General features: G+C 46.0%; 2 protein-coding genes across 3 annotated transcripts in view; one reads left to right on the top strand and one right to left on the bottom strand.

Annotated features, from left to right (window-relative positions):
• Positions 1–1,210: 1,210 nt before the first annotated feature.
• NCSTN (nicastrin) lies at positions 1,211–24,396 on the bottom strand. The gene is made up of 17 exons (XM_083878754.1): positions 24,258–24,396; positions 23,349–23,453; positions 21,365–21,488; positions 20,177–20,295; positions 19,203–19,348; positions 17,484–17,637; positions 17,076–17,185; positions 15,669–15,818; positions 14,329–14,433; positions 13,073–13,150; positions 11,622–11,794; positions 9,375–9,477; positions 8,333–8,428; positions 6,787–6,874; positions 5,742–5,893; positions 4,629–4,841; positions 1,211–3,289 (listed from the first exon to the last, which is right to left on the bottom strand). The coding sequence occupies exons 1-17, from the start codon at positions 24,367–24,369 to the stop codon at positions 3,176–3,178; spliced, it is 2,142 nt and encodes a 713-aa protein (XP_083734880.1). The 5' UTR covers positions 24,370–24,396; the 3' UTR covers positions 1,211–3,175.
• A 40-nt stretch (positions 24,397–24,436) lies between these two features.
• The window catches only part of COPA (COPI coat complex subunit alpha), a 43,496-nt gene continuing 41,186 nt past the window's right edge, over positions 24,437–26,746 (top strand). For both annotated transcript variants that reach the window (XM_083879202.1, XM_083879204.1), the window contains exons 1-2: positions 24,437–24,539; positions 26,070–26,183. In XM_083879202.1, coding sequence (XP_083735328.1) covers positions 24,500–24,539; positions 26,070–26,183 — 154 coding nt within the window. In that variant the 5' untranslated portion in view covers positions 24,437–24,499. The remainder of the gene's footprint in view (positions 24,540–26,069; positions 26,184–26,746) is intronic.

The raw sequence follows: 26,746 nt of genomic DNA, 5'->3' as shown, positions 1-26,746 counted from the left end.
ATCCCAAACCCTCATCCCAAATTCCCATCCCTCATCCCAAATCCCAAACCCTCATCCCAAATCCCCCTCCATCATCCCAAACACCAAATCCCCATCCCTTGTCCCCATCCCTCATCCCGACCCCCGTCCCTCCTCCCCGAGAGGATTTTTGGGATCATTCCCGGCTCCTCCCTCATCCCAAATCCCCCATTCCCATCCCAAACCCCATCCATCATCCCAAATCCCCCATTCCCATCCCAAATCCCCTCCTTTCCTCCCCCGTGGGGATTTTTGGGATCATTCCCGGCCCGGGCTCAGCTGGGGCCGCCCGCGGCTCGTCCGGGCGCGATTCCAGCCGGGAATGAACCGGGAATGATCCCAGCACCTTCCACTGGGAATTCTGCAGCTTTTCCCATCCCTGATGGTCCCAAAATGGGATTTGGGGGGTCCAGGCTGATCCCAAAATGGGGAGTGGGATTGGGGATGAGGATGGGGAATTTCTGATCCCAGGAGAATTCCCTTTTCCCGGGAATTCTGCAGCTTTTCCCATCCCGGATGTCCCAAAATGGGATTTGAGGGGTCCAGGCTGATCCCAAAATGGGGAGTGGGATTGGGGGATGAGGATGGGGAATTCCCGATCCCAAATTTGGGATTGTTTTGTCGGGAATTCCCTCCAGGATGGGCCCGGCTCAGATTTTTCCTTTTTTTTTATTTTTCTTCCTGTTGGGAATTTCCCGGCTGGGATTGGTGGGAATGGGGGAGTTCAGGTAGGGATGGCCCCGGATCCCAGAGATCACAAAGAAAGATCCCAAAAGCCCCAAAGGTCCCAAATATCCCAAAGGTCCCAGAAAACTCAAAGTTCCCAATGGTCACAAAGGTCCCAAAAGACCCCAAAGGTCCCAAAAGACCCAAAGATCCCAAATGTCCAAAAGATCCTACAAATCCTGAATGTCCAAAAGGTCCCAAAGATCCCACAGATCCCAAAGATCCAAAAGATCCCAAAGATCCCACAAATCCCAAAGATCCAAAAGAACCCAAAGATCCCACAAATCCCAAAAATCCCACAAATCCCAAAGATCCAAAAGAACCCAAAGATCCCAAATATCCAAAAGATAACACAGATCCCAAAGGTCCCAAGGATCCTAAAGATCCCAAATATCCCAAAAATTCCACAAGTCCCACAAATCCCAAAGGTCCAAAAGGTCCCAGAAAACCCAAAGAACCAAAAGATCCCAAAGGTCCCACAAATCCCAAAGATCCAAAAATTCCCAAAGTTCCCAAAGGTCAGGAAGGTTCCTGTGGTGCTGTTGGGATTTTTTTCATTCCCAATCCCAGGAATTCCTGGAATTTCTCTTTTTCCCTTCCTCTTTTTCCTAATTTTCCCATATTTTTTCTCAGCTCTTCCCATTTTTCCCCCCTTCCTTTTCCCTTTTTTTTTTTTTTTTTTTTTTTTTTTTTCTCTTTCCCTTTCCCTTTTTTCCTGGTTTTCCAATTTTTTCCCGTTTTTTTCCCATTTTTCCTCAGCTCTTCTCATTTTTTCCTGAATTTCCCATTTTTTTTCCTGGCTCTTCCCACCAGGATTTGGGATCACTCCAGGACGTGGATTTGGGATTTGGAATTCTCCAGCCCTTTCCCAGCCCAATTCCCATTTTTTCCAGGAATTCCCATATTTTCCCTAGAATTCCCAGACCAATTCTCATTTTTCCAGGAATTTCCAGCCCAATTCCCATTTTTTTTCCAGGAATTTCCATTTTTTCACAAGAATTCCCAGCCAATTCCCATTTTTTTCCAGGAATTCCCATTTTTCCCCAGGAATTTCCAGCCATTTTCCATGATTATTTTGGGATCCAAATCCCATCCCTTTTCCCTCAAATCCCAACTCCAATTCCCAAAATTTTTTCCCTTTAATTTTTTTTTTTTTTTTTTGTGGCTCCCCCGAGAAAAGAAACCCGGAATTACAAAAAGTTCCTTGGGAGTTCCATGGATTTATTGAAAATATTTACAAATCCCAGGAAAAAAATTAAAAAAAAAAAAAAAGAAGGAATTTTTCCATCGGGACATTCCCAGACCCTCCCCTTGGAATTCCTCACAATTCCCCAAAAAATTCCCAAAAAATTTCTCCTCTTTGTCCTTCATTTATCTGGATTTTGGGAAAAAAAATGATGGAATTCTGGGAAAATTCCGGGAATTTCCCACTCAGGACATTGACCCAACCCAGAAATTCCTGGATTTTTTCACTTGGGGCACCGAATCCAACCCGGAATTCCAGGAATTTCTCACCCAGGACATGGATCCAACCTGGAATTTTGGGAATTTCCCAAGGCAGAATTTTGGGAATTCCCATTTCCTGGGAATGCCTCTGGCATTTCCAGCGTCGGGAGATTCCTGAGGGTGATCCCGACTTTCCTGGAGTTTTCCAAGGAGAATTCCCGTTTTTTTCAGGCCATTCTGTGGACTTTTCCAAGGAGAATTTCCCAAGATTTTCCAGGAGTTTTCCAAAGGAGAATTCCTGCTTTTTCCAGGCCCATTCCTGGATTTTTCCAAAGGAAATTCCTGTTTCTTTCCAGGCCCATTCCATGGAGTTTTTCACGGGAGAATTCCCATTTTTTTCTGACTCATTCCACCGATTTTTCCAAGGGAAATTCCCAAGGTTTTCCAGGGAGTTTTCCAAAGGAAATTCCCATTTCTTTCCAGGCCCATTCCGTTGAGTTTTCCGAGGGTGATCCCAACTTTTCCAGGCCCATTCCATGGACTTTTCCAGAGGAAATTCCTGTTTTTTTCAGGCCCATTCCATAGAGTTTTCCAAGGAGAATTCCCAAGGTTTTCCCAGAGTTTTCCAAGGGAAACTTCCATTTTTTTCCAGGCCCATTCCATGGACTTTTCCAAGGGAAATTTCCGAGGTTTTCCAGGACTTTTCCAAAGGAAATACTGTTTTTTCCAGGCTCATTCTGTGGAGTTTTCTGAGGAAATTCCCAAGGTTTTCCAGGAATTTTCCAAAGGAAATCCTGTTTTTTTCCAGGCTAATTCTGTGGACTTTTCCAAAGGAAATTCCCATTTTTTCCAGGCCCATTCCATGGATTTTTCTGACAGAAATTTCCGTGTTTTTTCCAGGCCCATTCCACGGAGTTTTCCAAGGAAATTCCCGAGTTTTTCCCGGATTTTCCCAAGGAAATCCCCGCATTTCCCGGGATGTCCCTCAGTACCCTCCGGGGCCGGGTTGGCTGAAGAGAACGTCGGCCTTGGAGTTGATGAGGAAAGTGCAAAGCAGGGACAGGAACAGCACCAGCAGCCCCAGGAACAGCGTCAGCAGCTGGAAAAACGGGAATTTGGGAATGAGAAATGGGGATTTTGGGAATTTGGGAATTGGGGATTTGGGATTTGGGGATTCAGGGATTTGCCCCAGGAATCTCTGGGATCAGGGACAGGAACAGCACCAACAGCCCCAGGAAAAGAGTGAGGAGCTGGAAAAATGGGAAAAACGGGAATTTGGGATCAGGAATTGGGGATTTTTGGGATTGGGAATTTTTGGGATTTGGGGGTTTGGGATTTGCCCCAGGAATCGCGGGGATCAGGGACAGGAGCAGCACCAGCAGCCCCAGGAACACCAGGAAATGGAAAAATGGGAATTTTGGGATCAGGAATTGGGAATTTTGCGGATTTGGGATTTGGGTATTTGGGGATTTTGGGGATTTGGGGATGTGGGGTGAGGAAGGTGCAGAGCAGGGACAGGAGCAGCACCAGCAACCCCAGGAACAGAGTGAGGAGCTGGAAAAACGGGAAAATTTGGGAATGAGAATTGGGGATTTGGGATTGGGAATTTGGGGATTTGGGATTGGGATGACCCCAGAGTCCCTCCCCACGTCCCCTCTGTCCCTGTGCCCTCCTCAGTGTCCCTTCTGTCCCCTCAGTGTCCCTCATGTCCCCCCCGGTGTCCTTATGGTGTCTCTGCTGTCACCTCCATGTCCCTGTCCCTCTGTCCCCTGTGTCCCCTGTGTCCCTCTGTCCCCGTGGTGTCCCCAATGTCCCCAATGTCCCCAGTGTCACCTCCATGTCCCTGCTGGCCACCAGAAGATCCGAGCCCTGATGTCCTTCCACCTGCTCTCAGTCCATGTGGAGAACTCAGTGGAGTCCCTCTGTCCCCTCAGTGTCCCCTGGGTGTCCCCAGTGTCCCTATGGTGTCCCCAGTGTCCCCAATGTCACCTCCATGTCCCTGCTGGCCACCAGGAAGATCCGAGCCCTGATGTCCTGTGTCCCTGTGTCCCCTCAGTGTCCCCTGTCCCCTGTGACCCCTGGGTGTCCCTAATGTCCCCATGGTGTCCCCATTGTCACCTCCATGTCCCTGCTGGCCACCAGGAAGATCTGAGCCCTGATGTCCTTCCACCTGCTCTCAGTCCACGCTGAGAACTCGGTGGAGTCCCTCTGTCCCCTCAGTGTCCCCTGGGTGTCCCCAGTGTCCCTATGGCGTCCCCAGTGTCCCCATTGTCACCTCCATGTCCCTGCTGGCCACCAGGAAGATCCGAGCCCTGATGTCCTTGTGTCCTGTGTCTGTCCCTGTGTCCCCTCAGTGCCCTCATGGTGTTCCCTGGGTGTCCCCAGTGTCCCCAATGTCCCCGTGGTGTCCCCAGTGTCCCCAATGTCCCCACTGTCACCTCCATGTCCCTGCTGGCCACCAGGAAGATCCGAGCCCTGATGTCCTTCCACCTGCTCTCAGTCCACGTGGAGAACTCAGTGGAGTCCCATCGGCGCAGCTCGAAGGCCGGGGACAGGGCGGGGGACAGACGGACACCGGAGCGGACACAGCCCCCCAGCCTGGAGCTGGAGTTCCCTGCCAGGGGGCCCTGCGACCACCAGTACTCGAACAGCTGGGAAAACAGGGATTAAACATGGAAAAATGAGAATTAGAGCCAAAAAAATGGGAATTTTACGTGGAAAAATGAGAATAAAACACAGAAAAATGAGAGTTCTACACTCCTCCCGGGTGAGGTTCACCCTGACCCTGGTGAGGTTCCCCAGCACGGCCCCAACCCCAAATCCCAAACCCCAATTTTCCCACATTCCAATGCCTCACCTGGTGCTGCAATCCCGGGTTTTTCCCAGGATTCTGACCCTGAAATCCCATTCCCATTATCCCTGGTCCCAATCTCATTATCCCAGTCCTCAGCTCTGGCTGCAATCCTGGATTTTTCCTGGGATTCTGACCCCAAATCCCAATTTTCCCATATTCCCAGTTCTCCCCTCTTATCCCAGACCCCATTCCCACATTCCCAGGTCTCACCTGGTGCTGCAGTGAGGGGCTTTTCCCGGGGTTCAGACACTCCTCCCGGGTGAGGTTCACCCTGACCCCGGTGAGGTTCCCCAATCCCAAATCCCAAACCCCATTATCCCTGACCCCAAATCCCATTATTCCCACATTCCCAGGCTGACCTGGTGCTGCAGTGCGGGGTTTTTGCCGGGGTTCAGACACTCCTCCCGCGTGAGGTTGACCCTGACCCCGGTCAGGTTCCCCAATCCCAAATCCCCAATCCCCAATCCCAAATCCCAAATCCCAAATCCCAAACCCCATTATTCCTGACTCCATTCCCACATTCCCAGTCTCACCTGGTGCTGCAGTGCGGGGTTTTTGCCGGGGTTCAGACACTCCTCGCGGGTGAGGTTCACTCTGGTCCCAGTGAGGTTCCCCAGCACAGCCCCAATCCCAAATCCCATTATCCCAATCCCAAATCCCATTATCCCCATCCCAAATCCCACATTCCCAGGCTGACCTGGTGCTGCAGTGCGGGGTTTTTGCCGGGGTTCAGACACTCCTCGCGGGTGAGGTTGACCCTGACCCCGGTGAGGTTCCCCAGCACGGCCTGCAGCAGCTGCGTCGTGTTGGTGGGGCTGGACACGGCCACGTAGTGCTGGGGAAACGGGCCTGGAACAACAGGGAAAACAGGGAAAAATAATGGGAATTCTGGCTGAAAAGGTCACTGTAGTGCTGGGGGAACAGGCCTGGAACAACAGGGAAAAATAATGGGAAAAACAATGGGAAAAACAATGGGAATTCTGGCTGAAAAGGTCACTGTAGTGCTGGGGAAATGGGCCTGGAACAACAGGGAAAAATAATGGGAAAAGTGGGATTTGGAACAGGAAAAATGAGAAAAACATGGGAAAAATGGGATTGGAGACAAGAAAATGGGATTGGGGACAGGAAAAGTGCGAATTCTGGATGGACACGGCCATGTAGTGCTGGGGAAGAGGGCCTGGAAAACAGGGAAAAATAATGGGAAAAATGGGAAAAACAATGGGAAAAGCAATGGGAAAATAATGGGAATTCTGGCTGAAAAGGTCACTGTAGTGCTGGGGGAACAGGCCTGGAAAAACAGGGAAAAATAATGGGAAAAATGAGAAAAACAATGGGAATTCTGGCTGAAAAGGTCATTGTAGTGCTGGGGAAACGGGCCTGGAACAACAGGGAAAAATAATGGGAAAAACAATGGGAAAATGGGATTCAGAATGGATATGGCCATGTAGTGCTTGGGGAAATGGGCCTGGAAACAATGGGAATAATAATGGGAAAAGTGGGAAAAACAATGGGAAAAGCAATGGGAATTCTGGCTGAAAAGGTCACTGTAGTGCTGGGGGAAAGGGCCTGGAAAAGTGGGAATTATTGTCAGGAAAACAGGAACTACAGGCAGGAAAAATGGGGATTGCAGCTCATGGGAATCACAGCAGGAAATTGGGAATTACAGGTGGGAGAAATGGGATTTACAGCAGGAAAAGTGGGAATTAGAGCAGGAAAAGTGGGAATTTCCAGTGTTTTCTCACCCAGGATCCCCTTCTGGTCAGGTTTGATCACGGACTGGAACCAGGAATTGTTGGAGTTGATCAGGAATCCATAGAGGAGCCGAGTGACCTGGGGAAAACAGGGAATTCCATCAGGGAAAATCCCAAATTCCATCAGGAAAACCCTGGAATTCCATCAGGCCCCGGGCAGGGAGGTCAGGGATGGAGCAGTGCCCAGGGAAAAGAGCAGGAGAGAGATGGGAATGGGGATCCCAGGAAAATTTGGATTTGAATTCCAAGAATTCCAGGAAAATTGGGGACTCCAATTCCAGGAACTTCAGGAAAATTTGGGATCCTAATTCCAAGAAAATTGTGGATTCTAATTCCAGGAATTCCAGGAAAATTCCAATCCCAGGGATCCCAACCCTGAGCATTCCAGGAAAACTGGGGATTCTAATTCCAAGAATTCCAGGAAAATTGGGGACTCTAATCCCAGGGATTTCAGGAAAATTTGGGATTCTAATTCCAGGAATTCCAGGAACAGGAAAATTCAGGATTCTAATTCCAGGAATTCCAGGAAAATTGAGGATTCCAATCTCAGGGATCCCAACCCTGAGCATTCCAGAAAAACCAGGCTAATGGGGGAGTTCCAGCCCAACATTCCCAGAATTCCCAACACTCCCAACATTCCCAAGGAACACTCCCAGAATTCCCAATGGATGTTCCCAATGAACGTTCCCATTGTTCCCAATGGACATTCCTATCATTCCAAATGAAAGTTCCCAATGGATATTCCCATTAAACATTTTCAATGAACATTCCCAATGGACATTCCCAATAAATGTTCCCAATGAACATTCCAATGAACATTCCCATCGTTCCCAATGGACGTTCCCATCATTCCCGATGAATGTTCCCAATGAGCGTTCCCAACGGACATTCCCAATGGACATTCCCATTAAATGTTCCCATTAAACGTTCCCATTAAACATTCCCAATGAACATTCCTAGTGAACAATCCCATCATTCCCAATGGACGTTCCCAATGGATGTTCCCAATGAACCTTCCCAATGAACATTCCCATCATTCCCAATGACCATTCCCAATGGACGTTCCCAATAAATGTTCCCAATGAACAATCCCATCATTCCCAATGAACGTTCCCATCATTCCCATTAAAAATTCCCAATGACTATTCCCAATGGAATGAATGTTCCCAATGAATGTTCCCATCATTCCCAATGGACGTTCCCAATGGACATTCCCATCATTCCCAATGGACGTTCCCAACGTTCCCAATAAACTTTCCCAATGAACATTGCCGTCATTCCCAATGAACATTCCCAATCAACATTCCCATCATTCCATATGAAAGTTCCCAATGACCATTCCCATTAAACATTCCCAATGAACGTTCCCAATATTCCCAATATCCATTTCCAATGGACATTCCCAACGAACACTCTCATTAAACGTTCCCAATGAATATTCCCAATGAATATTCCCAATGAACGTTCCTAATGAACAGTCCCAGAATTCCTAGCACTCCCAGCAGACATTCCCACCCAACATTCCCGGAATTCCCACCGTTTGTGGGTCGGCCTGGATGCTCTCGATGCCGGCGGTTCCCCCGGCCAGGGTGAACAGAGTCCGGGCCAGCAGCGTCCCCACCTCGGCCAGCGCCTGCAGGGAATGGGATCAGTCCTGGGGTTCCCGGAATTCCCGGGAAAACACAGCCCGGGACAGAGATCCCAGTCCCAGAGATCCCAATCCCAAAGATCCCAAAGTTTCCAATCGCGAAGATCCCAGATCCCAAAGTTTCCAAAGTTCGCGTTCCCAAAGATCCCAGTCCCAAAGTTCCCAGATCCCATAGATCCCAGATCTCAAAGTTTCCAAAGTTCCCGATCCCAAAATTCCCAAAGTTCCTGATTCTAAAGATCCCAGATCCCAAAGTTCTCAGATCCCAGGAATCCCCTGGATCTTTCCAGTCCTTTATTCCTGGCTTTTCCCTCCTTTCCCACAATTCCCAAATCCCTCAGGATTAATTCCCGCTCCTTTTCGCACCTTTCCCTCCCCTCCAGTTCCCATTCCCAATCCCAGGAATTCGCAGCTCCTGATTCCCAGGAATCACCTGGATCTTGAATCCCACATCCCAGGAATCCCAGATTCCAAATCCCCAGCTCCCAAATCCCAGGAATTCCCCAGATCCTGAATTCCAACTCCCAAATCCCAGGAACCCCCAACTCCCAGGAATCCCAGGAATCCCCAGATCCCAAACCCCTGGATCCTGAGCCCCAAATCCCAAACCCCAGGAATCCCCAGACCCCAAATCCCCTGGATCCCAAATCCCAAACCCCAGGAATCTCCTGGATCCCACATCCCAGGAATCCCAGCTCCCAAATCCCAGAAATCCCCAAATCCCAGAAATTCCCAAATCCCAGGAATTCCCAAACCCCAGGAATCCCCAGCTCCCAACTCCCAGGAATTCCTGGATCCCAATTCCCAGGACTCCATGGATCCCAAACCCAGGAATCCCTGGAATTCCCAGATCCCAAACCCCAGGAATCCCCGACTCTCAGGAATCCCTGGAATTCCCAAACCCCCGGAATTCCCGGGAATGCTGCAGGACCTTTGCGGTGTTGGTGACGAATTCCAGCCTCTCCTCGGGGCTCATTCCCTCGGGATAACGGATCCCGATGTTCTCGGCCGTGTCGTAAATGCTCTGGAAATACCTGGGGAGAAACCGGGAAAATCATGGAAAAATTCCTAATGAGATTGGGAATTCCCCTGGAAATATCTGGGAATAAAATCCTGGAAAAATTCCCGAGGGGATCAGGAATTCCCCAGGAAATAACTGGGAATAAAATCCTGAAAAAATTCCTAATGGGAAAGGGAATTCTCCTGGAAATATCTGGGAATAAAATCCTGAAAAAATTCCTGATGGGAATGGGAATTCCCCTGGAAATATCTGGGAATAAAAACTGGAAAAATTCCACTGGGAAAGGGAATTCCCCTGGAAATATCTGGGGATAAAATCTGGGAATAAAATCTGGGAAAATCCTGGAAAAATTCCTGAAGGGATCAAGAATTACTCTGGAAATATCTGGGGATAAAATCTGGGAAAATCTTGGAAAAATTCCTGATGGGAACAGGAATTCCCCTAGAAATATCTGGGAATAAAATCTGGGAAAATCCTGGAAAAATTCCTGATGGGAACAGGAATTCCCCTGGAAATATCTGGGGATAAAATCCTGGAAAATTTTTCTGATGGGATCAGGAATTCCCCTGAAAATATCTGGGGATAAAATCTGAGAAAATCCTGATGGGAATGGGAATTCTCCTGGAAATATCTGGGGATAAAATCTGGGAAAATCATGGAAAAATTCCTGAGGGAAAAGGGAATTCCTCAGGAAATTTGGATTGGGATTTGGAATTTTTGCAATTTAAGGGTTTTGGGGACTTTGGGATTTGGGGTTTTGGATTTGGGGATTTTGGGGTTTTTGGGATTTGGAGTTTTTGGATTTGGGATTTTGGGGATTTGAGGGATTTTGGGGATTTGGAGTTTCTGGGATTTGGAGCTTTTGGATTTGGGATTTTTGGGATTTGGGAATTTGGGGATTTAGAGTTTTTGGGATTTGGGGATTTGTCAGATTTTGGGGTTCGGGGTTTTTGGGATTTGAGGATTTTGGGTTTTTGGGTTTTGGCATTTTTGGATTTGGGGGATTTTGGGATTTGACGGTTTTGGAGAATTTGGGATTTGGGGATTTTGGAGATTCCCAAACCTCCATCCCAGAATTCCTTCGGAAAAGCCGGATCGGGGTCAGGGGAGGTGACCCCAATAACCCCCTCAGGACCCGCAGAGCAACGACCCCAAACCGACCCCACAAACCCCCCGGGGCTGCTCGGGAGTCGCAGCTGCGGCTCCTCCGGCCCCGGAGCCTCTTCCCAAAAAAACCAACAAAAAACCCGGAATTTTCTCCCGCCTGAACGAGCGATTCCCTCGCGCTGCTCCGAGCATTCCCACAATTCCCACAATTCCCCAAATTCCCACGGGATGGGAGAAAATCTGCCTCAAAATCCTGGATTTGGGGGGTGGAAAATCCCTGGAAAAGGGAATTCCCGGATTTTTTGTGATGGGATTTCGACAGGAAGAGTCAAATCCTGCTGGAAATCCCCGGATTTTGGGGTGGAAAATCCCTGGAAAAGGAAACTTGGGATTTTTTTGGGATGAAAGTCTCACAGGAACAGGCAAATCCTACTGGAAATCCTGGATTTTGGGGGTGGAAAATTCCTTGGAAAGGGAATCTGGGGGTTTTGGGGATGGGATTTCCATGGGAAGAGTCAAATCCTGCTGGAATTCCGGATTTTTGGGATGGGAAGAAAATCCCCTTGGAATTCCTGGGTTTTGGGGTGGAGAATCCTTTGGAAAAGGGAATCCAGGGATTTTTGGGATGAAATTCCCATGGGAAGAGCCAAATCCTGCTGCAATTCCGGATTTCTGGGATGGGATTCCCACAAGAACGAGCAGCTCCTACGGGGATTCCCAGATTTTGGGGTGGAAAATCTCTTGGAAAAGGGAATTCCCAGATTTTTTGTGATGGGATTTCGACAGGAAGAGTCAAATCCTGCTGGAAATCCCCGGATTTTGGGGTGGAAAATCCCTTGGAAAAGGGAATTCCCAGATTTTTAGAATGGGATTCCCATGGGAAGAGTCAAATCCTGCTGGAAATCCCCGGATTTTGGGGTGGAAAATCCCTTGGAAAAGGGAATTCCCAGATTTTTAGAATGGGATTCCCATGGGAAGAGTCAAATCCTGCTGGAAATCCCCGGATTTTGGGGTGGAAAATCCCTGGAAAAGGAAATTCCTGGATTTTACCTGTTCCTGAACTCGGTGCTGTGGTCAGTGAGCACCACCCCGGGGAGGCTCCGGGCCCGGAGGAACCTCTGGAATGACGAGGGCGGGAGGGGCTGGGAAAATCCCGGTTCCCGAAGGGAAATCCCGGGAACCCCCGAGCCAGAACTCCGGAGGGCCTGGAGCAGGGACTGCACCTGGGAAAACAGGGAAAAATGGGGAAAAATGGGGATTATTCCGGGAATTCTGGGGGTTCTGGGAATTCTGGAGGGCCTGGAGCAGGGACTGGACCTGGGAAAATGGGGAAAATGGAATTATCCCGGGAATTCTGGGAATTCTGGGAATTCCAGAGAGTGGACAGGAGGGTCTGAACCTGGGAAGGGAGGAAAAAATGGGAAAAAATGGGAAAAAAAGGGAATTATTCTGGGAATTCCAGGAAAAAAACCCGGAATTCTGGAGCAGACAGCAGGGTCTGAACCTGGGAAAAGCAGGAAAAAAAAAGTGAATTCTGGGAAAAAAAAGGGATTTCCAGGAAAAAAGTAGGAATTTTGGGAATTCTAGAGTGGACAGGAGGGTCTGCACCTGGAAAAATAAGGGGAAAAACAGGAATTCTGGGGAAAAAAAAGGGAATTCCAGGAAAAAAACAGGAATTCTGGGAATTCTGGAGGGTGGACAGGAGGGAAAACGCCTGGGAAAATGGGAATTATTCCGGGAATTCTGGGGGTTCTGGGGATTCTGGAGGGTGGAGAGCAGGGTCTGCATGTGGGAAAATGGGAAAAAAAAATGTGAATTAAGTCTGCACCTGGAAAAAATGGGGAAAAAATAGGAAAAACCGGGAAAAACCGGGGAAAAATGGGAAAAAATGGAAAAAATGGAAAAAAATGGAAAAAAAAATGGGAATTCTGGAGGGCAGAGAGAAGGGACTGAACCTGGGAAAATGGGAAAATGGGGATTATTCCGGGAATTCTGGGGGTTCTGGGAATTCCAGAGGGTGGGGAGAAGGGACTGCACCAGGAAAAGGCAGGGAAATTTGGGATTGGAAACATTCCAGGCTGGGATATTTTGGGATTTGGAACATTCCAGGCTGGGATATTTTAGGGATTTGGAACATTCCAGGCTGGGATATTTTAGGGATTTGGAACATTCCAGGCTGGGATATTTTGGGATTTGGAACATTCCAGGCTGGGATATTTTGGGATTTGGAACATTCCAGGCTGGGGTATTTTAGGGATTTGGAACATTCTCAGGGAGATTCCAGGGTAGGATTTTTTGGGATGGGATTTTTCTGGGATTTGGGAACATTCCAGGCTGGGATATTTTGGGATTTGGGACATTCCAGGCTGGGATTTTTCAGGACAGGATTTTTTTTGGGATTTGGGAACACTCCAGGCTGGGATATTTTGGGATTTGGGACATTCCAGGCTGGGATATTTTGGGACTGGGATATTTTGGGATTTGGGACATTCCAGGCTCACCTGCTGATCCAGGGATTGGTTCTGTCGGGAAACGGGGTCCGTGTGCATCCACAGCACCGAGTCGCTCCTCAGGGACACCTGAACAGCAGGGATGGGAAATCCGGGAAAACTCAGGGAAATCCGGGAAAACTCAGGGAAATCCAGGGAAAACTCAGGGAATTCCAGGGAAAACCCAGCCCCAGGGATGGGAAATCCAGGGAAAATTCAGGGAATTCCAGGGAAAACCCAGCCGCAGGGATGAGAATTCCATGGACATGAAGCCCCAGGGAGGGAATTCCATGGAAATGAAACCCTGGGGAGGGAATTCAAGAGAAAACCCAGGAAATTGCAGGGAAAACTCAGGAAATTCCAGGGAAATGAAGCCCCAGGGAGAGAATTCCATGGAAATGGAGCTGCAGGGGGGGAATTCCAGGGAAAAGGAGCCCCAGGGAGGGAATTCCAGGAAAAATTCCAAGGAATTCCATTGAAAAGGAGCCCCAGGGAGGGAATTCCAGGAAAAACTTCAGGGAATTCTGGGGGAACCTCAGGGAATTTTAGGGAAATGGAACCTCAAGGAGGGAATTCCAGGGAAATGAAACCCTGGGGAGGGAATTCCAGGGAAAACTGAGGGAATTCCACGGAAATGAACCCCCAGGGAGGGAATTCCAGGGGAAACTCAGGGAATTCCAGGGAAATGAAACCCTGGGGAGGGAATTCCAGGAAAATGAAACCCCAGGTAGGGAATTCCAGGAAAAGCTCAGGAAATTCCATGGAAATGGAGCCCAGGAAAAGCTCAGGAAATTCCATGGAAATGGAGCCCCAGGGAGGGAATTCCAGGAAAAAGCCAGGAAATTCCATGGAAATGAAGCCCCAGGGAGGGAATTCCAGGGGAAACTCCAGGAAATTCTGTGGAAACAGAGCCCCAGGGAAGAAATTCCATGGAAATAAAACCCCAGGGAAGGAATTCCAGAGAAAACTCAGGAAATTCCAGGGAAATGAAACCCCAGGGAGGGAATTCCAGGGAAAACTCCTGGAAATTCAGTAGAAAAGGAGCCCCAGGGAGGGAATTTCAGGGAAAACTCAGAGAATTCCATGGAAATGAACCCTCAGGGAGGGAATTCCAGGCAAACGAAACCTCAGGGAGGGAATTACAGGGGAAACTGAGGGAATTCCTAGGAAATGAACCCCAAGGGAAGAAATTCCAGGGAAAACTCCAGGGAATTCCAGGAAAACAAAGCCCCAGGGAGGGAATTCTGGGGAAACCTGGGCTCCCTGACCTGGCCCAGCTCGAGGAAGGCGTGGATGTTGTGCAGCCCCAGGGGAAACTTGTCCTGCTCCATGTCAAACACCAGCCGCGAGCTCCCGATGTAATCAAACGTCTCCTGGAACGGGGAATAATGGAATAACGGACCCCGAGTGACGGGGGGACACGGGAAATGGGGAAAGGGGGAAAGGGAAAAGGGGAAAAGAAAATGGGAAAAGGGGGAAAAAGGAACAAGGGGAAAAAGGAGAAAAAAGGGAAATGGGAAAAGTGAAAAGGGTAAAAGGGAAAAAGAGAAGGGGAAAGGGAAAAAGGAAGAAGGGGGAAAGGGAAAAGGAGAAAAAGGGGAAAAGAGAAAAGGAGAAAAAGGGGAAAGGGAAAGTGGAAAAGAAAGGGAAAAATGGGAAAGGGAAAAGGGAAAAAGGGGGAAAAGGGGGGAAAGCGGCAAAAAGGAAAAAGGAGAAAAAAGGGGAAAAGGGGGAAAAAGGGAAAAGGGGAAAAAGGGAAAAAAGGGGAAAGGGAAAAGGGGAAAAGGGAAATGGGAAAAGGGGAAAAGGGAAAAGGGGAAAAGGGAAAAGGGGAAAAAGGGAAAGGAGAAAGTAAAAGGGGAAAGGGGAAGAGAAAGAGAAAAAAGGGAAAAGGAGAAAAGGGGAAAGGGGAAAAAGGGGGAAAAAGGGGGGGAAAAGGGGGAAAGGGGGGAAAAGGGAAGGGAAAAGGAGAAAAAAGGGGGAAAAGGAAAAAGGGGAAAGGGAAATGAGAAAGTAAAAGGGGAATGGAAAAAGGGGAAGAGAAAGGGAAAAAGGGAAAGGGGAAAAGGAGAAAAGGGGGGAAAAGGAGGGAAAAGGGAGGAAAGGAAGGAAAAACCAAGGAATGATGGGAAAGAAATGGAAAAAGAAAGGAAATAAATGGGAAGAAAGGTAAAAATGGAAAAAAGAAAAAAAAAACAGGGAAGAAAGAGAAAAAAGGAAGGAAAAAATGGAAAAGATGGGAAGTTCAGGGGAAGTTCAGGGGAAGTTCAGGGGAAGGGAAGGGAAGGGAAAGGGAAAGGGAAAGGGAAAGGGAAAGGGAAAGGGAAAGGGAAAGGGAAAGGGAAAGGGAAAGGGAAGGGAAGGGAGGGAAGGGAAGGGAAGGGAAGGGAAGGGAAGGAGGAAGGAGGGAAGGGAAGGGAAGGGAAGGGAAGGGAAGGGAAGGAAGGAAAGGAAAGGAAAGGAAAGGAAAGGAAAGGAAAGGAAAGGAAAGGAAAGGAAAGGAAAGGAAAGGAAAGGAAAGGAAAGGAAAGGAAAGGAAAGGAAAGGAAAGGAAAGGAAAGGAAAGGAAAGGAAAGGAAAGGAAAGGAAAGGAAAGGAAAGGCTCTACCCCCTGGAAGAAGACAGAGACGTTCCTGGGCAGGCTCTGGGCCCCCGGGGCTCCCTGCAGGGCCTGAGCCGCCGCCAGCAGAGACACAAAGGAGCCCACGGAGCCCTCGGCCCCCGGGGCCACGTTCCAGAAAAACGAGTGGCTGTCCACCTGGAAAAATGGGAATTACATAGAAAACATTCCAGAAAAACGAGTGGCTGTCCACCTGGAAAAATGGGAATTATATAGAAAACATTCCAGAAAAACGAGTGACTGTCCACCTGGAAACACAGAGAACATTCCAGAAAAACCAGTGGTTATCCACCTGGAAAAATGGGAATTATATAGAAAACATTCCAGAAAAACCAGTGGTTATCCACCTGGAAACACAGAGAACATTCCAGAAATACCAGTGGTTATCCACCTGGAAAAATGGGAATTACACAGGGAATGTTCCAGAAAAACGAGTGGCTGTCCACCTGGAAAAATAGGAATTATATGGGAAACATTCCAGAAAAAACCAGTGGTTATCCACCTGGAAAAATTGGAATTATAGAAAACATTCCAGAAAAAACAGTGACTGTGCACCTGGAAAAATGGGAATTATATGGAAAATATTCCAGAAAAACCAGTGGTTATCCACCTGGAAAAATGGGAATTCTATAGGAAATATCCCAGAAAAACCAGTGATTGTCCACCTGGAAAATCCACTTGGAAAAATGGGAATTACACAGGGAATGTTCCAGGAAAACGAGTGACTGTCCACCTGGAAAAGTGGGAATTACACAGAGAACATTCCAGAAAAATTAGTATTTTCAGGATTTTTCCAGGTTTTTTTTTTTTTTTTTCACAAATTTTCCAGGGATTTCTCCATGATTTTCCTGGGATTTTTTCTGGGACTTCCCTGAGATTATCCCAGGATTTTTCCAATGATTTTCTCTGAGATTTTTCCAGGATTTTCCAGGGATTTTTCCAGGGATTTCCCCCTTATTTTCCCTGGATTTTCCCCAAGATTTTCCCAGGATTTTCTTGTGATTTTACAATGGACTTTCCTGGGATTTTCCCCAGGATTTCCCTGGGATTTTTCCTGGGATTTTCCCAGGGACTTCTCTGAGATTATCCCAGGATTTTTCCAGGGATTTTTCCCTGGGATTATCCCAGGATTTTTCCAGGGATTTTCCAAGGATTTTTCCTTGATTTTTCCAGGGATTTTCCTTGAATTTTCCCCTGATTTTCCCTTGATTTTTCCAGGGATTTTCCCATGATTTTTCCTTGATTTTCCTGGGATTTTCCCCAGGATTTCCCTGGGATTTTCCCCTGATTTTTCCAGGGATTTTCCCATGATTTTCCCCTGATTTTTCCCAGAATATTCCCATAATTTTCCCATAATTTTCTCCAATATTTCCCCTTATTTCCCCGTGAACTGACCCGTGTGGCGGCCAGGACGAGGCGCTGCTCGGGCTCCACCTTCCCCGAGGAGTTGATGGGCTGGAGGGAACTCCAGACATTGAAATCCAGCAGAGGGTCACACACGATCTCTGGGGGAAAAAAACATTCTCAGGAATTCCACTAAAAACCAGGAGAAAAATGGAATTCCCGAGAAGATTTTCATGGAAAAAAGGGAAGAATTGATGGGATTGAAGGCAGAACCCACAAAGGGATCACAAAGAACATCCGGGACAAGAAGAAAACATTAAAGGGGTCAAAACAACACCAAAAATGAAGCGAAAATCAGGAAAATTCCACTAAAAATCAGGAAAATTCCACTAAAAATCATAAAAATTCCACAAAAAAACCAGAAAAAAAAGGAGAATTCCTTGGGAGTGTCCATCTCACCGGGGTTGATGCTGAAGGTGCTCTGCAGGGAGCTGCGGCGCATGCAGGTGACGGTGCTGGCGGCCGCGTGCATGTGAGACTGTAACTGCATCGCACACAGCGGGAACTCCGGGGCGTCAGATCCATCCCGGGGCACGTTGTGGGCACGGAAACACTGGGGAAAAATACAGAGAGATGGTTAAAAATGGGTTACGGAGTGAGGGGATTTTTTGGGATTTTTTTGGGAATTTTTTTGGGGATTTTTCGGATTTTTTTAAACATTTTTTTGAGGTTTTTTATGGATTTTTCGCAAAATTTTTAATATTTTTGGTGGATTTTGTAATGGGTTTTTGATGAATTTTTTAAAGGGATTTTTTCACAAGGATTTTTAACAGATTTTTTAATTTTAAGTTTTTTAAACCTTCTTTTTATTACTACATATTTATAATTTATTACAATTTATTTATATATTGTATTATTGTCTTACTTCAAGTTATAATGTTTTACTATTGTAATAAATCCCATTGTATTGTTGTATATTATATAATACACTGTATTACATTAGATTTTATTATGCTGTATTATATTGTGTTGCACCACATCATACTATACGATATTATTATTATTATATATTATATTATACTATACTATATTGTTATTATTATATCACTACGTAATTTATCTATATTATTTTTATTTGGTGTTTTCCTTTTATTTTTTTTTATTTCTGTGAGGTTTTAATAGATTTTTCCCCTGATTTTTTAAAGATTTTTCAAGGATTTTTTTTAGGTTTTTATGAGTCCTATGAACTCTAATGGATTTTAATACATCTTGATACATCACGAATTTTTAATGGATTTTAATGGATTCTTCCCCCTCCCCCTGGGGGAGGTTGTGGGCAGGGAAACACTGGGGAAAAAAATACAGGAATGGTTAGAAAGGGGGCAGGGAGTGAGAGGATTTTTTTGGGATTTTTTTTGGAATTTTTTTTGATTTTTCACAAAGTTTTTAATATTTTTGATGGATTTTTGTAATGGGTTTTTGATTAATGTTTTAAAAGGATTTTTTCACAAGGATTTTTAATGGAATTTTAATTATTTTTTAAAAGGATTTAAGCTTTGCAAGTTTTTTTATTTATCTTATTTTTATTATTATGTGTTTATAATTCGTTGTTGTTTATTTATACACAATATCACTATATTATTTTATATTATAATGGATCATTATAATATATTACATTGCACTGTATTACGTTACATTAGATTATAGTGCATTATATTATACTATATTACATTATATTATATTATATTACATTTTATTACATTATATTATATTACATTTTATTACATTATAATATTACACTACTTTATACTATACTCTATTGTACTGCTAATATAATATAATATAATATAATATAATATAATATAATATAATATAATATAATATAATGTTATATCATACCATATATTTTAGTATATTATATTAATTATATTATATTGTACTATATTACACTGTTATTACATTGTTATTATTGCATCATTTATATTATTTTTATTTGTTGTCTTGGCTTTTTTTTTTTTAAATTTTTGTGAGTTTTTAATGGATTTTTCCTTGAACTTTTCAAGATTTTTAAACGACTTTTTAAAACAGATTTTTATAAACCCTGTCAGATTTCTAACAAACTTTAAATGGATTTTTTTTTTCCCTTTTTTTCTCCTTTTTTCCCCCATTTTTTGGCACCTCTTTGATCACTTGGGTCTCGTTGGCGTCTTCCAGGAGGAAAATGGGGAAGGGAAAATCCTCGTAGGAAACTCCGCTGCCCCCGGGGTTCCACAGGGAGCCGTTGCAGTGGGCAAACTCCGGGCCATAGGCCTCGGAATAAACTCCTAAAATGGTGAAAAAACAGGGGAAAATGAGTAAAAAATTGGGGGAAAATTGGGAGGGAATTGGGAGAAAATTGGGAGAAAAATGGGGGAAAAATGGGGGAATAATGGGGTGAAAAAGAGGGAAAAATGGGGGGAAAATCAGGTAAAAATGGGGGAAAAATGTGGAAAAATGGGGGAAAAATGGGGGGTAATTTGGTCAAAAATTGGGAGAAAATTGGGAAAAAAATGGGGGAAAAATTGGGGGAAAAATGGGGGGAAAAATGGGGGGAAAAATGGGATAAAATTCGTGTAAAAATGGAAGAATAATGGGGGAATAATGGGGGGAAAAGTGGGGGGAAAATAGGGGGGAAGTGGGGAAAAGTGGGGGAAAAACGGGGAAAAAGGGGGGAAAAATGGGGGGAAAATGGGGGGAAAAATGGGATAAAATTCGTGTAAAAATGGGAGAATAATGGGGGAATAATGGGGGGAAAAGTGGGGGGAAAATAGGGGGGAAGTGGGGAAAAGTGGGGGAAAAACGGGGAAAAAGGGGGGAAAAATGGGGGGAAAATGGGGGGGAAATGGGGGGAAAATGAGGGAATAATGGGAAAAAATGGGGAAAAAATGGGGAAAAAATGGGGAAAAAATGGGGGGGAAATGGGGGGAAAATGGGGGGAAAATGGGGGGAAAATGGGATAAAAATGGGATAAAAATGGGATAAAAATGGGATAAAAATGGGAAATGTGAAGGGAAAAATGGGGGAAAACTGTTAAAACAGGAAAATGGGTTAAAAATGAAAAATGTGGGGGGAAAAATGAGGAAGAAAGAAGGAAAAAAGTGAATTTTCCTCACCAAATCCATCATTGGGACACTTCAATCCCGGGGAAAAGCCCTGGGCAGGGGCAGGAGAAGCTGCAGCCACAGCCAGACCAGAAATCCGGGAAGTTCCTTTCAGCTGCATCAAAATCTCCCTAAAAAAGGGAAAAAAAAGGGTTGGAATGAAGGATTTATACAAAGAAAAGTGAAATCTGGGGGTGAATCAAGGAAATGAAGGAAAAAAATCCCCTAATTTTTATTTTTGGGGGGTTTAAAAAAGGAAAAAAATCCTGGATTTTTATTATTGGGGGCTTAAAATGTTGGGAAAATCAGTGGGGCAAAAACTCAGCCACTTTTTCCAAGAAAAAGGTTAATTTTTGGGTTTTTTTTAAAAAAATCAGGGATCAATATTCCACAGATTTGGGAGTGGCCAAATCCCATTTAAAAAAAAAAAAGGACGAACGAAACAAAAAAATAAAAAAAGGAAGAAACAAACAAAAAAAGGGAAGAAACAAAAAAAAAAAGAAAAAAAAAAAGGAAGAAACAAAAAAAATATAAAAAAGGAAGAAAACAAACAAAAAAAGGGAAGAAACAAAAAAAAAGAAAAAAAGGAAGAAACAAAAAAATATAAAAAGGAAGAAAACAAATTAAAAAAAAGGATGAAACAAAAAAAAGAAAACAATAAAAGGAAGAAACAAAAAAATATAAAAAAGGAAGAAAACAAAACAAAAAAAGGATGAAACAAAAAAAAAAGAAAAAAAAGAAATAAAAAGGAAGAAACAAAAAAATATATAAAAAAGAAGAAAATAAACAAAAAAAGGGAAGAAACAAAAAAAAAGAAAAAATAAAAAAAGAAAAAAAGGAAAAAAACAAACCAAAAAAAGGACGAAACACAAAAAAAAGAAAAACAAGAAAAAAAAAGAAAAAAGGAAAAAACAAAAAAAAATTTAAAAAGGAAGAAATAAAAAAAAGGATGAAACAAAAAAAAAGGATGAAACAAAAAAAAAGGAAGAAACAAAAAAATATTAAAAAAAGGGAAATAAAACAAAAAAAAGGAAGAAAAACAAAGTTTAACAACAAATATTATTAAATATTTAATAAATATTCAAGGAATAAACCTCTAAAATCCCAATTAAATCAAGAATATTCCAACCCCACAACTCGGGGTGATGGAAAGACTTAAAAAATGGGATTTTATCCCAAATTTTGGGTTCCAAACCGCACCTGTTGAAGAGGTTCCCGTGGAGCAGGACCATGTACGGGGGGTTGGGGCCTTTGGAAAGGGCCCAGTCCAGGTCCTGCTCCTGCTCCACCACGTGGATCACGCCCGTGTCCCCGCTCAGCGACGCTGCAGATGAGAAAAATAAAGGAATTAACTCAGCAAAATTCCAGAGAATTCCAGAAAATTCCATGGTTTTTAATGGAAAAACAGGAGAGGGATGAGGGAAAGAAAAATGGGATGGAAATGTGGGATTTATCCCACCAAAATTCCAGGGAATTCATCAAAATTCCGTGTTTTTCCATGGAAAAATAGAGCAGGGGGATGGAGATTTTAGGGAAAAAGAGTGGGATGGAAATGGGGGATTTGTCCCACCAGAATTCCAGGGAAATTCCTGAAAATTCCATGTTTTTTCCAGGGAAAAGCAGGAGAAGAGGATGAAGGGTTTTAGGGAAAAGCAGTGAGATGGAAATACAGGAATTATCTCCTCAAAATTCCAGAAAATACCTTGAAATTCCATGGTTTTTCCATGGAAAAATAGAGCAGGGGGATGGAGGTTTTAGGGGAAGAGCAGTGGGATGGAAATGGGGGATTATCCCACCAGAATTCCAAGGAATTCATCAAAATTCCATGGTTTTTAATGGAAAAGGAGAGAATTCTCAAATTCCCAGGATTCCCGTGGCTCTCACATTACCAAGGTCACCAGGAGAGCCTCTCAACCCCCCCAGAATTCCCAAAATTCCCCAAATTCCCGGGATTCCCGTGGCTCTCCCACTGCCAGGATGACTGGGAGAGTCCCTCAGACCCCTCAAACCTCTCAGAATTCCAAAAATTCCCAAATTCCTGGAATTCCCGGGATTCCCATTGATCTCCCACTGCCAGGATCACCAGGACAGTCTCTGACATCCTTCAAAACCCCTCAGAATTCCCAAAATTCCCAAAATTCCTGGGATTCCCATTGAATTCCAACTGCCAGGATCACTGGGAGAGTCCCTGACACCCTTCAAAATCCCCCAGAATTCCCAAAATTCCCAAATTCCCATCAATCTCCCACTGCCAGGATCATCAGGAGAGTCCCTCACATCCCTCAGAATTCCCAAATTTACCTGAAATTCCCCCAAAATTCCTGGAATTCTCACACTGGCAGCCGATCTGGTGGGTGGCATTGAGGAGGCAAAAACCTCCCCATACCCCTCAGAATTCCCAAAATTCCCAAATTCCTGGAATTCCCATCAATCTCCCACTACCAGGATCACTGGGACAGTCCCCCACACCCCCCAGAATTCCCAAAATTCCCCACAATTCCCAAATTCCTGGGATTCCCATCAATCTCCCACTGCCAGGATCACCAGGACAGTCCCTGACATCCTCCAAAAAACCCCGCAGAATTCCCAAAATTCCCAAATTCCCAGGATTCCCATTGATCTCCTACTGCCAGGATCATCGGGAGAGTCCCTCACACCTTTCAAAACTCCCCAGAATTCCCAAAATTCCCGGAATTCCTGGAATTCTCACACTGGCAGCCGATCTGGTGGGTGGCGTTGAGGAGGCAGAAACCCCTTCACACCCTCCAGAATTCCCAAAATTCCCAAATTCTCAGGATCCCCATTGATCTCCCACTGCCAGGATCACCGGGAGAGCCTCTCACATCCCCCAGAATTCCCAAAATTCCCCCAAATTCCCAGAAATTCCCGGAATTCTCACACTGGCAGCCGATCTGGTGGGTGGCGTTGAGGAGGCACAACCCTCCCCACACCCCTCAGAATTCCCAAAATTCCTGAAATTCCCCCAAAATCCTGGAATTCTCACACTGGCAGCTGATCTGGTGGGTGGCGTTGAGGAGGCAAAAACCTCTTCACACCCTCCAGAATTCCCAAAATTCCCGGAATTCCCATCAATCTCCCACTACCAGGATCATCAGGAGAGTCCCCCACACCCCCCAGAATTCCCAAAATTCCCAGAAATTCCCGGAATTCCTGGAATTCTCACACTGGCAGCCGATCTGGTGGGTGGCGTTGAGGAGGCGCACGCAGGGGGCCGTGTGGTTCAGGGGGATGTAAATCTTCCTCTGCACAGAATTCCCCAAACACGGACCTGGAAAGGGGAAAAAACGGGAATGGGGTCAGGAAAAACAACCAGGACCCCAAAAGGCTCAAGGGGGTCCCTAAAAGGGTCAAAGGGGGAAATGGGGACCCCCAAAAGGTCAATGGGGACCCAAAGGGCAAATGGGGGACCCCAAAAGGCTCAGCCAGGACCCCACTGGGGACCCCAAAAGGGCAGAGACCCCAAAAGGGGCCAAAAGGCTCAAAGGGGGAAATGGAGACCCCAAAAGGCACAGCCAGGACCCCAATGGGGACCCCAAAGGGCCAGTGGAGACCCCAAAGGGGGCAATGGGGACCCCAAAAGGCTCCAAGGAGACCCCAAAAGGCCAATGAGGACCCAAAAGGGCCTCAGGGGACCCCAAAATGGTGAATGGGAACCCCAAAGGGGACAATGGGGACCCCAAAAGGCTCAGACAGGACCCCAATGGGGACCCCAAAAGGGGCCAGTGGGGACCCTAAAAGGATCAAGAAAAAAACAAAAAAGGGTCAATGGAGACCCTAAAATGCCCAATGGGGACCCCAAAAAGTTCATAAGGGACCCCAAAAGGGCCAATGGAGACCCCAAAAGGATCAGCCAGGACCCCAAAGGGGCCAATGGGGACCCTAAAGGCTCAAATGGGAACCCTAAAAGGTTCAACAGAAACCCCAAAAGGCTCATCCAGAACCCCAATAGGGACCCCAAAGGGCTCAAAGGGGACCCCCAAAGGCTCCAAAGGGACCCCAAAACATCCCCCAGGCCGCTCCTCCCCCTCCCCTCCCTCAGGAATCTCCCTCCCTCCCCTCCCTGAGGCCTCACCCGCCGCCAGCGCGGCCACCAGCAGCGCGCGGAGCATCCCCAGGGAACTCCGGCCCATTCCCGGACAATTCCGGCCCATTCCCGGGAAATCCCGGCCCGGCCCCGCCGCCATCCCTTCCCCTGAGACCCTTCACTTCCGCAAAGCCGCCGGAAGTGACGCACCGGAAGCGGTGCCGGTTTCCGGGGCGGCCCCGCGGTGCCGACGTGGAGGTTCCGGGTTGAGGCCGGGCCGGGGGGGAACCATGTTGACCAAATTCGAGACCAAATCCGCGCGGGTTAAAGGTGAAAACAACGGGAAAAACCGGGAAAAAACCGGGATTGAGGGGTGGGGGAGAGGAGGGGGAGAGGGGATTGGGAGGGGAAGGAGAAATTCCGGTGTGGAGGGAGAGGGGGGGAAAGAGTGGAGGAGCCTGAGGGGCTGAGAATGGGGAAAAGGGGGATCCGGGGGGGGATTTGGGGTTTTTCCAGGGGAAATTTGGGATCCTCCAGAGGGTTTGGGATATTCCAGGGGGGAATTTGGGATATTCCAGGGGGTTTGGGATATTCCAGGGGAAATTTGGGATCTGATCCCAAAGAATGGGACGGGACAAGAGGGAATGACCAGGGATGGAAATCTGGGATGATTTTTCCATGGAAAAAGGGTCAGGAAGCATCAGGAGGAGCTCAATTCCCATCCCTGGAGGTTTTCAAAGGAATTCCTGGAAATTCTTGTGGCTCCTCCTGGAGAAAAGGGGGATCCAGGGGGATTTGGGATCCTCCAGGGGGGATTTGGGATCTGATCCCAAAGAATGGGACGGGACAAGAGGGAACGACCAGGGGGGGAAATTTGGGATGATTTTGGGATATTTGGGATGATTTTTCCATGGAAAAAGGGTCGGGAATCATCAAGATGAACTCAAGGAGGGTCAGATCCCCGTCCCTGGAGGTTTCCAAAGGAATTCCTGGAGATTCTTGTGGCTCATCCCAGAGAAAAGGGGGATCCAGGGGGGATTTGGGATTTTCTGTCCCCTTTTCTGTCCCATTTTTTCCTTATTTTTTCCCCACTTTCCCCCTTTCCCCCCCCTCCCTTTTTCCTGGCTGTTTTCCCCCCATTTCTCCCCCCTTTTCTCCCCCATTTCTGTCCCATTTTTTCCCTTTTTTCCCCCTTTTCCAGACCCATTTCCCATTTTCCCCATTTCCCCATTCCCCCCACTTTTCCCCCATTTTTTCCCATTTTCCCCATTTTCCTAGTTTTTTTTCCCAATTTTTCCCGTTTCTGTCCCAATTTCCCTCATTTTTCTTCATTTTCCCCCCCATTTTCCCCCCATTTTTCCTGATTTTTTCCCCACTATTTTCCCCATTTTTCCCCATTTTCTGTTCCATATTTCCCATTTTTTCATCATTTTCTCCCATTTTCTGTCCCATTTTTCCCCATTTTCCCCCCATTTTTCCCCTTTTTTCCCCCTTTTTCCCCTTTATTTCCCTTCTTTTCCCCCGTTCCCCCCTTTTTCCCCCCATTTTTCCTCTTTTTTCCCCACTATTTCCCCCATTTCCCCCCATTTCCCCCCTTTTTTCCCCATTTTTTCCCCATTTTTCCCCCCATTTTTCCCCATTTTTCCCCATTTTCCCCCCATTTTCCCCCACTTTTCCCCATTTTTTCCCCACTATTTTCCTTATTTTTTTCCCCATTTTCCCCCATTTTTTCCCCCCTTTTTTCCCCTTTTTTCCCCATTTTTCCCCCATTTTTCCCCCATTTTTTCCCCATTTTCCCCCATTTTTTTCCCCATTTCCTGTCCCATTTATTCCCATTTTTTCACCATTTTTCCTCCCCAGGTCTGTCGTTCCACCCGAAGCGTCCGTGGATCCTGACGAGTCTCCACAACGGCGTCATCCAGCTCTGGGACTACCGCATGTGCACCCTCATCGACAAGTTCGATGAGCACGATGGTCAATCTGGGGAAAAAACGGGAAAAAACGGGAAAAATGGGGTCCCACAGAGCCTGAAGCGTTCCCAAAAATTTGGGGAAAAAATCCTGAAAAATTCGGGGAAAAATGACCAAAAGTTTGGGGAAAAATACCTGGAAATTTGGGAAAAATTCCTGAAAATCTGGGGGAAAAATTCTGAAAATTTGGGGGAAAATTCCTCAAAATTTGGGGAAAAAATCCTGAAAAATTTGGGGGGAAAATGACCAAATGTTTGGGGAAAAATTCCCGAAAATCTAGCGGAAAATTCCCAAAAATCTGGGGAAAATTTCCTGAAAATTTGGAGGAAAAATTTCCTGAAAATCTGGGGGAACATTCCCCAAAATCTGGACAAAAAAATTCTGAAAGTTTGGGGAAAAAAATCCTGAAAATCTGGAGGAAAATTCCTGAAAAATTTGGGGAAAATGATCAAAAGTTTGGGGCATAATGAGCAAAAGTTTGGGTTGTGCCCCCTCATTGACAAGTTTGATGAGCACGATGGTGAATCTGGGGAAAAAATGGAAAAAAATGGGAAAAACCAGGAAAAA

This window comes from Zosterops lateralis (assembly GCF_965231275.1).
Source record: "Zosterops lateralis genome assembly, chromosome: 27".
In the NCBI taxonomy this organism is placed as follows: Eukaryota; Metazoa; Chordata; class Aves; order Passeriformes; family Zosteropidae; genus Zosterops; species Zosterops lateralis.
Note: the sequence above shows the minus strand (reverse complement) of the source record. Positions and strands in the feature narration are given on the sequence as shown.

Coding starts and splice junctions, on each gene's coding strand:
- NCSTN (XM_083878754.1), bottom strand. CDS start 24,369: ATGGCGGCGGGGCCGGGCCGGGATTTCCCGGGAATGGGCCGGAATTGT. Junction 9,478..11,621: donor AGCACCGAGTTCAGGAACAG/GTAAAATCCAGG, acceptor GTTTCTCCCCAG/GTATTTCCAGAGCATTTACG. Junction 5,894..6,786: donor TGACCAGAAGGGGATCCTGG/GTGAGAAAACAC, acceptor CTGTTGTTCCAG/GCCCGTTTCCCCAGCACTAC.